This window comes from Phragmites australis, chromosome 2, assembly GCF_958298935.1.
Source record: "Phragmites australis chromosome 2, lpPhrAust1.1, whole genome shotgun sequence".
NCBI classification, from domain to species: Eukaryota; Viridiplantae; Streptophyta; class Magnoliopsida; order Poales; family Poaceae; genus Phragmites; species Phragmites australis.
The window spans coordinates 37,335,238-37,348,611 of NC_084922.1; the positions used below are offsets into that span (position 1 = coordinate 37,335,238).

A 13,374-nucleotide genomic window follows, 5' to 3' on the forward strand; every position below is an offset into this window, starting at 1 on the left:
GCACACCCCACGCACATCTCGTACTTGACCACATGTGCGCGGCGCGCGCACACAGCCGTTAATCTTTTGCCCCGGCACCACACCTGGTGTGGTGCCCCTTCTTGCCCCGTTCCGCGGTGATCTCTCGCGATAAACCAATTGATCGAGCAATCCAATCGAAGCGGAAAAGGGTGCAGAAAACCTGCGGCGCGTTTCCTCCGATCGCCATGTTCTCGCGATCCTACACCAACCTGCTCGATCTCGCCAACGGCAACCTCTCCGCCCTCGACTACGGCGGCGGGGGCGGGGGAGGTGGCGGGGGCCGGCCGCTGCGGGCGAGGCGGATGCAGCGGACGATGACGACGCCCGGGACTCTTGCGGAGCTCGACGAGGACCGCGCGGGCAGCGTCGCCTCCGACGCGCAGTCGTCGCTCGCCAGCGACCGCCTCATCGTCGTCGCCAACACGCTCCCCGTGCGCGGCGAGCGCCGCCCGGACGGCCGCGGGTGGAGCTTCTGCTGGGACGAGGACTCGCTCCTCTTCCACCTCCGCGACGGCCTCCCCGACGACATGGAGGTCCTCTACGTTGGCTCCCTGCGTGCCGACGTGCCGGCCGCCGAGCAGGACGACGTCGCGCAGGCGCTCCTCGAGCGGTTCCGCTGCGTCCCGGCCTTCCTCCCCAAGGATCTCTCCGACCGCTTCTACCACGGTTTCTGCAAGCAGACGCTGTGGCCGCTCTTCCACTACATGCTCCCCTTCTCCCCCGACCACGGCGGACGCTTCGACCGCTCCCAATGGGAGGCCTACGTCCTCGCCAACAAGCTCTTCTCCCAGCGCGTCATCGAGGTCCTCAATCCCGAGGACGACTACGTCTGGATTCACGACTACCACCTCCTGGCCCTCCCGTCTTTCCTGCGCCGCCGATTCAACCGCCTCCGCATCGGCTTCTTCCTGCACAGCCCGTTCCCTTCGTCGGAGCTCTACCGTTCCCTCCCCGTCCGCGATGAGATCCTGAAATCACTGCTGAACTGCGATCTGATTGGTTTCCACACCTTTGATTACGCCCGGCATTTCCTGTCCTGTTGCAGCCGCATGCTCGGGATCGAGTACCAATCCAAGAGGGGCTACATTGGGCTCGATTATTTTGGCCGCACGGTGGGGATAAAGATCATGCCTGTTGGGATTAACATGGTGCAGCTGCAATCGCTGCTCCAGCAGCCTGATCTCAAGCGGCGAATCGCAGAGCTCCGGAAGCAATTCGATGGGAAGACTGTCTTGCTCGGCGTGGATGATATGGACATATTTAAGGGGATTGATCTGAAGATTCTTGCGTTTGAACAGATGTTGAGGACACACACGAAATGGCAAGGCCGAGCAGTGTTGGTTCAGATTTCGAACCCAAAGGCTGGTAGTGGGAAGGACCTGGAAGACTTACAGGCTGAGATTGAAGAGGGTTGCGGGAGAATCAATGACCAGTTTGGCCGACCTGGATATAGTCCCGTCATGCTTGTCAATAGGACCCTATCGAGTGTGGAGAGGATGGCTTACTATACTATTGCGGAGTGTGCCATTGTCACCGCAGTCAGGGATGGGATGAATCTTACACCATATGAGTACATTGTATGTAGGCAGGGGATTCCAGGTTTGGATGGGTCTGTAGATGATGGACCGAGGAAGAGTATGTTAGTCGTGTCAGAATTCATTGGTTGCTCACCATCATTGAGTGGAGCAATTCGGGTAAACCCCTGGAATATTGAGTCAACAGCAGAGGCAATGAATGAGTCCATTGCTTTATCAGATAATGAGAAGCAACTGCGACATGAGAAGCATTATCGGTATGTCAGCACACACGACGTTGCCTATTGGTCTAAGAGCTATATTCATGACTTTGAGAGAAGCTGTAGGGACCATTTTATGAGAAGATGCTGGGGTATTGGATTAGGGTTTGGGTTTAGAGTTGTTGCTCTTGACCACAATTTCAGAAAACTTACTGTCGATTCTATTGTTGCGGATTACAAGAAGTCAAAGAGCAGGGTCATACTACTGGACTATGATGGAACTCTAGTACCACAAACTACAATGAACAAGACTCCAAATGAAACTGTTGTTAACATCATGAATAGCCTGTGTGCTGATAAGAAGAATGTTGTTTTTATTGTAAGTGGAAGAGGAAGGGATAGTCTTGAAAAATGGTTTTACCCTTGCCCAGAGCTTGGCATTGCTGCTGAACATGGCTACTTCATGAGGTATTGTCCTTACCTAGTTTTCATGAGATTCTGTTTATGTTATTACTGTTATTTTGTGTCTTTCATTGGCTTCGTTCCATATGATACAACTGGTATTCATGTTCCAACTGCTAATGTGAATGAATGCAAAATCATATTGAAGTTTAGTACCATATGTTGAGAGGTTGCCTACATTCCAGACTGACTCTCGTAAATGAAAGGGAATAGAATTAGAGGATTTTCCATTTTTCGTGATTACGTTGGAAATCCTTGGATGAAACAACATTGTGGTATATGATGTGGTAACATACAATGAGTTATCATGTGAACAACTACTGTTACAATTTTCATGATGAGAGAGATCAGACAAAGCTTCTTACATGAACAGCTCATTCATGATTTGATTATGCTTAGTATACTCTGTATTGATGCCTGGAAAAGCAGCAATCAAAGACTTCATTATCTTTGTTAGTTGTTGATTAAGATGGTTCATCCATTGATTTGATGGACATGTTGTAACGTCAAACTCGTCCAAAACCAGAAAATGCTAGCAAGACAAGAAATACTGCCTTTTCTGCATGATACTGATGGCATGTTCCTGATGCAGTCTTGGTTGGCAATGAGTGTTGGCAATTTTTCGCAATTACTTTGGCAAAGTTTTTTAGATGAAACAACATTTTTGAACGTTGGCAATGAGTGTGTTCCCATTTTAGAAACTATAAGGGCAGTGACCATCACATATTTTAGTCTTATGGAGGCAGCAGTTCTGTAAATGTTACAATAGCGGGGCCTGCTTACCATGGATATATGTTTATGACGGATAATAACAAAGTATTAAAGCCCTGTAATTATTTGGCTGACAGCTATGTACTTACACATGATCCTTTGAATGCACTGACCATCTACGAAATGTTTATGTATCAGCCCCATTGATATTTATCTGCACATTAACTAACACGGCACTTCGATATAACGGAAAAAGCTTGTCATGTTACCAGTTGGTAGGGATTATTGTAGTGACAATATGTGTCTTATGGCTCAATCAAGCAGGAGCACACTAAAAGGTCTGATTCTGATATCTGGGCTATTGGCAATAAGAGGGTTCCATTTTCCAGCTGGGAGATAAAATAGGCTGCAAATGGATAAACACTCCCAACTCTCCATACTGCGTATAGGATATGCTTGCTTGTAGCAGACTAGTAGTTGAACGAACTTTTAAAATTCTGTGTTACAGGTGGACCAGAGACGAGCAATGGCAATTACAAAACCAGACCTCAGAATTTGGATGGATGCATATGGCTAAGCCAGTAATGAAACTGTACACAGAGGCAACTGATGGATCATACATCGAAACCAAAGAGAGTGCTGTGGTCTGGCACCACCAAGATGCTGACCCTGGTTTTGGATCTTCACAAGCGAAGGAAATGCTAGAACATTTGGAAAGCGTCCTTGCCAATGAGCCAGTCTCTGTAAAGAGTGGCCAATATATTGTGGAAGTTAAGCCTCAGGTAATGACTTTCTCCAAATAACATTGATATATTTTGCATAGTTGAAATTGACACTTATGTGTGGGAACCCATGTTCTCCACGCTGGGTCCAAAATAGCGAACCTAGTTTCATAAGTGTCTCATCAGTTTACGTGATGCTGATGTTAAACTTGATGTGATGTGAAATTATATTTAGGCCAGAGCAATAGCATCGGATGTTTCATCTTTCTGACATGTTGTGATGCCTACTTGTCTAGGAGACTGAGAAAGTGGAATTTGCATATCCTTAGCTTCCGTATAAGTTGTATTTGCTATGAAGCTTGTTCATCAAAGTCCTCGTCATATTTTGTCTTGAAACTGATTCCTCTGTCGCCAACAGAAATTTAGTTGTTGGCTACACCGAGTTTAAATTCCTGCTTTTGTTGGATTTCAGGCTGTCAGCAAAGGATTTGTTGCAGAGAGGATCCTTTCAACCCTGATGGAGAAGGGAAGAGAAGCAGATTTCGTTCTCTGCATAGGCGATGATAGATCAGACGAGGATATGTTTGAGCAGATTGCTGATATTATGAGGAGGAGCATTGTTGATCCCCAAACCTCGTTGTTTGCCTGCACGGTCGGCCAAAAACCAAGCAAGGCCAAGTACTATTTGGACGATGCTAATGATGTTCTGAACATGCTTGAGGCACTTGCAGATGCATCGGATGAGGCTGGTGTTGCTTCACCGGAAGCAACGGAGGGACCATCTACACTGAAGCAGGCATGATGATGTCCTCAGATGTCCTGGAGTTGTCGAAGTGCTTAGCTGATGTGAAACTGCCGCCCTGACTAAATTTGAAGCTGATTTCGTTCAGCTGGAAGTGTAACATTAGCGATTCTCGGATAGTCAGATCAATGTCAATTACCTAATTGTTTCTCTGTTTTTTGCTGCTTTTCCGTTTTGCCTTATGGTAGTTCCAGAGTAATTTTCATATTATGCCTAGATAGAAAAAAGTGCCTGGAGGGAAGAATGCATGGCAGGCATCGTGATCTTTTTCACCTTGGTATCAGGTACAGTATGGAAGAATGGAGTATTTCCCCGAGTTTATAGAATATAAGTCGCAATTGCTAGCATTTGGCCGTTTTGCCTACTGCTTGCGAAGTGATGATGAGGTGCAATTCATATATCTTAACCATGGTTTTCGGTGAGAAAACAATTGTCTGACTTTTTTTTTTCTAGGAAGCAATTATCCGACTTAGGTGCAACCGGATGACATGAAGACAATGCAAACAGAAATAATGGTTAACCTGGACTGTTTATCTTTCTTTTTTTATATTATTGGAATACCATGGAAGAGGCTTCTTGTTGATACATGTCAGAAATTATTCCAGAAACTTTATTAAGACGGAAGGAAACTGGAAATGGGTTTAGGGAATGGAACTGAAAGGGATGCAGCACAAACTATAGGTACAGGAACAGAAGGTAGACAAATTAACAACGCGGGGGCGCATCTGCAATTTTAGCTGCTCGCGCGTAAAAGGTCGAACCTCCGAGATCATGGGAGGATCAACATCAACTACCGGGCAAAGTCGCAAACCCTAAGATAGGAGAAATAAAAGCAGAATACAGAAAAGCTAGCTTCCCTGCAAAATTGTCCTTGGCTACCACAGGAAGCGCGGATAGCTAGCTAGTACCTAGTAGTTAGCAAGCTAGAGCCCGACGCCAGGGCTCGGCACGGACCGCAGCAGTGCCGCTCCATCCTTGTGCCGCTCACCAGAAGCAGTTCCTCCGGCGCCTTGTGCCCGACTGCCTCGCCGTCACCGTCGGCACCGCAGGCTGTGGACGCTCGCAGCGCTATGCCACCACCTTCGGAGTGCGTCACCCTGTCTTCGTCCATCCCCGGCGACGTGCGCCCCAGGCACGAGGCGCAGCAGAGAAGCAGGCACAACTCCAGGAAGTACACCGGCCCGTGGGACTTCATTGCGCCTCTCCTACTGCTGCGTAAGCTCATAATATGGAGTGAACACTAAGCAGATAGTGTTATCAAATGGCTTTGGTCCGGAAGCCAAGCTAAGGAAACAGGCTGATTATAGAGAAGACAGCATTGTTGATGTGGTGGAAGTGATGACCGGATTGAGTGATCCCACGATGCGCCGATGCGGAGATGGTAAAAGATGGCGCACGCGCACGTTGGCGCCACCGCCTGCCGGCCTTTGTTAGAGTTGCACGTAGATTCGGCAGCGAAACCCGCCGAATATGGCGTAGAAACGAGCGCGGCGCACGTAGAAATCCTCGTTTTCGGTGGATCTCCTTCGCAATTGGCAGCGCCGCGCGTGGTAGGATTAGTTGGCCGCTTGGTTGCATGCGCCGATCTTTGTTCGGAGCCGCAGCGCGTCAAATTCTCTATGGCAATATCTCTGCCGGGACCGCCGTTTCGCGCTTTGTTTTTGCATGCAGACTGCTTGACGGATGATTCTGAGAGTAAGTTGTTTGCGGCTTCAATTTCCATTCAGCTGGGAGATGGAAACAGGGAGCTGTTCTGGACGGATGACTGGACTGGGCACGGCTGCTTAGTTATTTTGGCCCCAAACTTGTTTAGTTCGGTTAAGCACAAGAACAGGACGGTGGCTCATGAGATAAATAACTCAAGATGGATCACAAATATTAAAAGAATTGATAGTTTCCAACAGCTGCTAGAGTTTGTCAAGGTCTGGTCAATGCTGCAGGGGTAGTTTTGCAGCCGAGTGTGCGTGACATGGTCACCTGGAAATGGAACAGTTCCGCACTTTACACGGCAAAATCTGCTTACGAGGCACAATTTGAAGGAGCAAGTCTACTTCTCAGGGACACTCTCTTCTGGAAGGTCAATGCAGAGCCCAAGGTGGATGGTCTTGCACGGCAAATTGCTCACGGCCGATAACTTAGAGTCGAGAGGCATGGAAAACGGGATTGATTGTGCCCTTTGCCAGAACAACTTGAGACAGCTACTCATCTGCTACTGCAGTGCTTCTTCGTCAGACTCGTCACCTCTCAGGTATGGTATTGGTGCCACATTGCAGAAAATTTTGAACTGAGTTGCACGACACTTACCTGAGTTGCACGACACTCTCATAGAATGGTTGCATAGAGTTATGAGATTAGGAACAAACAAGAGTGTAACATGAAGATAGGGAAAATTCTTTATAACTGGTGAAATATTTAGAAAGAAAGGAATCGACAAGTCTTTGAAGGAAGAGAAGAGATTTTGAGAAGGTGACATTGGGAGCCAAGGAAGACATAGACACCCGGACCATGGCATTGACGTCTCAACAGTTAAATTAGGTCCTTTTGTTTACAACGTTATGTTGTCTGTATTGTTCTTCTAAGCTTCGATAGCAAAAAATTTTAGGCAGTTTCGAGCTGCCTCTCAGAAACTTTTGTAAATGTTATGACCTTATTCGCTACTAAAATGAAATGGCAGAGCACCTGCCCTTCGCTTAAAAAAAAAAAGACTGCTTGACACAGGTGAGTCCCAAGGACAGGGACAGCAAACGAACTGGACTGCGTTGGACGTGACTCTTCTTCAGTGGCGAAGCCACATTGAGCAAGGTGTGCACAAGCACCCAGGCTATCAATTTTGATCTAGTTTCGCACCTGCTCTTCTTCGCTTTGCCTACCGATGATAGAGGTGGCATAGTTGCATCAGAAGAACACAATGGGCGCTTTACGGCCATTTTCACCGGGGAAACAAAAGGCTGAACTGCTTTCCCACAACGATTGCGGAATACCTTTTCACAGTGAAGGCTTTGTCTGGCATTGAGGTGGATCAATTGTAATATCGTTAGGTAGAACTGCATTTTAGGGATTCAGGGTTGTAAATAGAGGTATTAACGCATTTAAATTACACAACAAGTGTTTGCGGGATAATAATTTTTTTAATAAAATTTATGTAACCTGAATTTGATTTCACATACGATATTTTTACCACTACTTTCTTCTATAGTGTATACTGGCTTACAATATAAGCTCAACACCACAAAGTCGTCGTGATCCATGACATGAGCATTTTCACAATCTGTTAACAAAGGAATAGGGAATGTATTTTCATAGAATGCCAAATATGCGAATTCTTCGTCTGTGGTGCACAATGTGCGGCAAAATACAAAAGGGCCCACAAGCTCATCGAAGGATTTTTTTTTCTTGACCCTGTGGGCCCCACTCTGGAAGATAAAACACAAAAGTGGAGGCACTGAGTCTCACATAAAAGTGGAGGCATTGAGGACGCCAGATCAGCATAACGAAGTCGAAATTCTACTCTCTCTCGCAATATTCTCGAGGATTCATGTCCCCATCATGAAAGATACAACAGCTGAGTCCCTGCGGCTATCGCTTCGCTGGGGGGCAGCCCAATCCAATTTCCCTCCACATTTTGGGGTACAGAAATATGCATAGTGCACCTTCTTGGTCCAATCTTATTAGCAAACACAAAAAACAATGAATTTTTCGTTCTAGGCCTTGCATCCACGGCATGTGACAAAACTGACGAGTAGACTCTTGCCTACTACACGACATTTTTCATTTTTTGTTCCACATGATCTTGAGACAGATGTTAGGTGCTGGTGAGTGGTGATAATGTCAGAGGAGTACCAATCTAAAATACAGTAGCTATTTATAGCTTCACGCAACGAAAAACCATTCAATATATTTACATGCATGCCATTTTTTTTCTTTTTTTTCAATACAGAAGGCTACAGAGGAACCTCCCGTGCTAGCACTAATCGCCGGCTTGAGAGAGAGCCCAAAGAACCACTACACTTAGCTCCCTCCTTACATGCATGCCATATGCACCAATTGTAGTGTAATCGAGATTCATAAAAGACACGATTGGGGATATATATACGATGATATGCAAACAATGATTACTCCTTTTTCTAACACTATTTGAGATCATTTACAAGTCGAACAAACACTTGTAGCTTCTAGTTCAAGCAAGTACTAGCTTCTTACAACTAGTTCTACGAAAAAGATGAAAACGATCAAAGATATTAGTTCAACTCGTAAAATGTTATACTTGGCCCCCTCAGGTACAAAGACACTGAACATCATCGGATGCCGTACATAGGTTCATTTCGACTTCAGATATTTCCTGTTTCCACAGCTAAGATAGATCTCATCATATCTTCTAAGATATTAAGATTGTTCAATGTCTATACGTTAAATGCACATGTCGCTGTTGGATACGTTTTGCGTTAAGTGCACATGTCGTTGTTGGATACGTTTTGCAGAAGGGCGAATTGCATTATGCCACTAGAGCGAGCCCTAATTGCGAACTTGCCATTAAAAAACCCAAACTGCAAAGGTGCCCTGAAACGGAAAAATTGATTATATGTCTGAAAATTAATCAATCTATTCTAAATTGATAAGAGGACTAGTTTGTAATAATTTTTTATATTAGGTATTGCAACTAAACCCTGTACATCAAATGATTTTTTTGCCCTTATACAAAAATGAAAATACCATGTTGTACCTGTACTGCGTCCCGAGGTAACGCGTGGCTGCTGTCCGGCGTAGCACGCGCGGCTGTCGGCGGGCGAGCATGCGTGGCGTCCGAAGGGCGCAGCAGGCGCGGCGGGCAGAGCAGTTTGTGAGATGCATTTTCTTTTCTCCCCCCTTGTCCTCACTCCTCAATATGAAGCGTGTGTATGTTTTTTTAGAGAGGAGCATGTGTATGTTTTTTTTAAAGGAGCATGTGTATGTTTTTTTAGACCTGAAGCATGTGTATGTTTAGGACCAACTTAGATGCAAATATAAATTTAGCCTAATGTGGTTCCATAACTGACAACTGAATCTCTCTCTCTCTCCGATTTTGTTCCAAAATATCTCTCTATGAATATGCCCCGGCCCCCGGCCCCCGGCCCCCGGCTAGCTAGCACAATGGTCCTCATCGAGCCGACGGAAGGCTCATGTGACGGCGAACGGCCCAAATGTTCTCTATGTACATACAAGTTTTAAAAAAGATAAAGGGTAAACTTGTATTTCTAGAGGGTTATTTGTTTCTAATTTGTAAAAAAATCTTACAAATATATTATCAAACTAGACAACCAACTTAGGACATATTATCAAAAGTTGATCAACTTAGAACATATTATCAAAATTTAATGAACTTTGGGACATATAATCAATTTTTCTCAAAAATACTTTTTTAAAATAAAAAGGACGTGGAAAAGAGCTAATTGCCTGTACATCTCTATCTCTATCTCTAGTGTCTCGACCTCATTCTGCATTGATCCTATTCTCTCTTATTCTTCGTCATTATTACAATTAATTGTAGGGAGACAAAGTAGAAAGAATGATAACTCTTGTTATTGATTTATAAGTTGTTTATGTATTTATACATGCTGAATGGATATGATAAAATGATAAATATATTGGGGAGACATCATTTCTCAATAGACACAACTCTTATTAGTTGATAGTATAATTGATCATGGTTAAATAGTCTAAGGATATATGTTTACTAGATGTGTTTATTCACAACAGTCATAAACCGAACCAACCTCTCTGTCTCTCTCGACCTCCTCCTTAACATCAGACCCTAGATCCCCTAATCATCCACTCTCCTCTCCCTGATTCAATACAAATCCCCTCAAATCGGTCACAGAGTAGGAGACAGGGATCCTCGAGATGTATGATGTTGCAGCCGATGGTTTCTATGCCTCGAAGAGCACTCTGCTAGGGTGCGGCATGTGGCCTAGGCAAGTAGCAGTTTTAATGGTATCTATACAATTATGTTTTTTTTATCGATCGATTCACAACAATTGTGTTTTTTAATAGCAGATTCACAATAACTAATGATGGTAATGGATCAGGTCGGGTATAGACGAAACAGATCTGTACCTAACCAACCACCCGAATTGTTCACCCCGACCCACGTCTGTGAAGTCTGATGGGCAAAATTTTGTACATGTGCCTTCACACCAAATTAATGAAGAAAATGTTAAAGAAATATGTTCAACAGATCCAACAGACACCATGTATATCACCCTGCAACCTCATCTGATGTTGTACAAGCAGTAGTGCACAAAGACTAACGCGCGTCAAAAAAACATTACCCAGAGATAGGAAATAGCAAATGTTTTCCTATACCAAGGCTTACATTCCAACAACCATTTCTCACGTCTAGAAGCCATGGCTTTCAGCATGGGCAGAACAACGATTTGCATGCTATAGTGAAAATGGTCCTATTAGGTCATAATTATGATTTTAGTGATTAATGGCAATATAGTCATTGGGACTAAATGTTTTTAGAGAATATAGTTAGTAAGTCACATGGATGCAATACATGAAGAAGCTACCGAAGTCAAGACAAAGTTTAGTTGAATTGAAAAAAGTCCTAGGAGAAATGACTACACTGGATGGTTCGATGCTCAGGGTATTTGCGCTCACCGAAACATCTCTGTCAAGGGGGGTAGAGGCATAAAAGTCGCACTAGATAGTCCGGTGAAGAAGCAAGGCAACACCGGATAATACACCGAACAATGAACAATGCAAAGATGAAAAAGAAGCAGAAGACCCCACCGGATAGTCCGGTGATTAATTTGAACACACCGAAGGAATGCACCCGAGCATTGTTGACAAAGGGAATAATGCAATGACCTCACCGGAAGGTCCGGTGCTCTGAAGATTTGTACACCGGAGCATATTTTTTAGAGAGGGTTGTATTGGCTCGGCTGGCTGAGGATAACGCATCGGATGTGCTCTGAAGATTTGTACACCGGAGCATATTTTTCAGAGAGGGTTGCATTGGCTCGGCTGGCTGAGGATAACGCACCGGATGGTCCGGTGATGAAGTGATGTGCATCGGAGAATACACCGGAACAATTTACACAGAGAAGATGTTAGTTCGGATGGCTAAGGTATACTCACCGGAAAATCCAGTGATGAAGGTAGAGTATACACCGGAGTATCCGGTGTTCACAGAGGCTTGAATAGAGTTTCAACGGCTAGTTTGTGAGAGTGTACTCACCGGATGATCCGGTGTTAGTACTACTGTTCTCACCGGATCATCTGGTGTTAATAGCTTTTTAGAGCTGTTGGGTTAATGACAAGTGCGCGAGTTTGAGGCTATAAATACCCCTCTACTCAGTCATTTGAGTGAGCTAGAGTCCAGAGAAGTTCATATACACATGAGAAGACATCCAAGCTACTAAAGTGCTTAAAGTGATTATCCAAGGCGATTAAATACAAGATTTGTGAGTGATTAGTGCTTATAGGCTTAGAGAGTGAGTTGCTAGGTGAGTGCTGCCTAGAGAGTAGATCAAGGAGTGATCCAACAGTATACCTTTTGGTACATCGACACCTTGAAGTCTTGGTGACTCGCTAGCAAGCTTGTTGACCTTCCGACTTGGTGTGGAGCGGCGGCAAGGTGATTGAGCGGGGACACGGAGACCCTTGCCTTGGTGGCTCAAGCTCCGAAGTGATCACAGCGGTGAGGAACCGGAAGAGAGGCTAGTTGTGAGACCTTGCTTTGGTGGCTTATCTAGGTAGATGCCTTGTCTTTTGTGGCTTGGTGGCTCATCCGGGTATATGCCTTGTCTTTTGTGACTTGGTGGCTCAAAGTCGTGACCGGGTGCCGACCTGTAGCATATCCTTTGTGCAGCTCTAACGTGGACTAGGGGTGGCATACATGCCATCAATACCACGGGAAAAAAAAATCCTTATGCCGAGTTTGCTCTCTCTACCTTATTTATATTTTCGCATTTACTTACTTTCAATTTATCTTCTTAGATAGGTTGTAAGCGCTTTGATCGGTAGAATAGACATATTAGATAAACTTATATCACATTTAGATATAACTTGGTATATGTTCATCTTGTGTTATTTTTGGAGCTAAAATAGTTTTAAGTGTCCTAATTCACCCCCTTCTTAGGACGTCACCGATCCTCACACATGCCCTTCACAAAATCAGATGATCTTGGATCTCACAAGCATTTACAAGATCTGGTCCACACAACTCACACTATATAGAGACCTGCAACCTGAACAAGTTACTTACCGATTAGCGGTAAGGAAAAAAAATCAATCCAAGTCACCGGAATACAGGATGGATCTGCATTGTTCTGGCCCATGAGCCATAGTGTCGAGTGGCAGCGGTGCCTTTGCGCAGTGCATGGTCACCGCGTAGTGGGGTAGTCGAACGGTAGGCCGGCAGCGGCCGGATGTAGTACGCGTGGAGCCGTGGAGCACCTGGTCGCCGTCGTCCCTCGTTCGCGAACCCAAGTGCGTGGTGCCGCGATGGGGTAGCTGAGCGGCAGGCCAGTAGCGGGCCGTATGTAGTACGCGCGAAGCCACGGAGCACCTGGTCGTCCTCGTCCCTCCTCCGTGAACCCATCGGTGCACCACGGGAGTGCAAGCTGCAGCCTACGAGCTACATACAGGCAGATCCAGTTGGGGACGACAGACCACGGGCTGCGCACAGGTAGATTCGACTGGGGACGGCAGACAGCAGGATGCCCACAGGTAGATCCAACTAGGAACGATGGACCGCAGGTTGCACACAGATAGATCCGGTTAGGGACCGCGCACCGCGGGCGGCGACTAGCTAGTGGGAGCCTGGGACTGCGGCTGTGCTTGTGCGGGAAATGGCCATACGAGAGTGCGATTGTGGGGAAGAAGAGATGGGAACAAAGTTAGGTTAGCATTGTTTATGAGGCTAGGCTTGGCTGAGG

General features: G+C 45.6%; 1 protein-coding gene across 2 annotated transcripts; it reads left to right on the top strand.

Annotated features, from left to right (window-relative positions):
• LOC133908650 (probable alpha,alpha-trehalose-phosphate synthase [UDP-forming] 7) lies at nt 1-4,603 on the top strand. Of its 2 annotated transcripts, XM_062350767.1 has the most exons (3): nt 6-2,224; nt 3,438-3,711; nt 4,124-4,603. In XM_062350767.1, the coding sequence occupies exons 1-3, from the start codon at nt 207-209 to the stop codon at nt 4,451-4,453; spliced, it is 2,622 nt and encodes an 873-aa protein (XP_062206751.1). In that variant the 5' UTR covers nt 6-206; the 3' UTR covers nt 4,454-4,603. The 2 variants fall into 2 exon arrangements, with proteins under 2 accessions (XP_062206752.1, XP_062206751.1); XM_062350768.1 differs by lacking the exon at nt 3,438-3,711 and having other exon boundaries at nt 1-2,224; nt 4,124-4,316.
• The last annotated feature ends 8,771 nt before the right edge of the window (nt 4,604-13,374 follow it).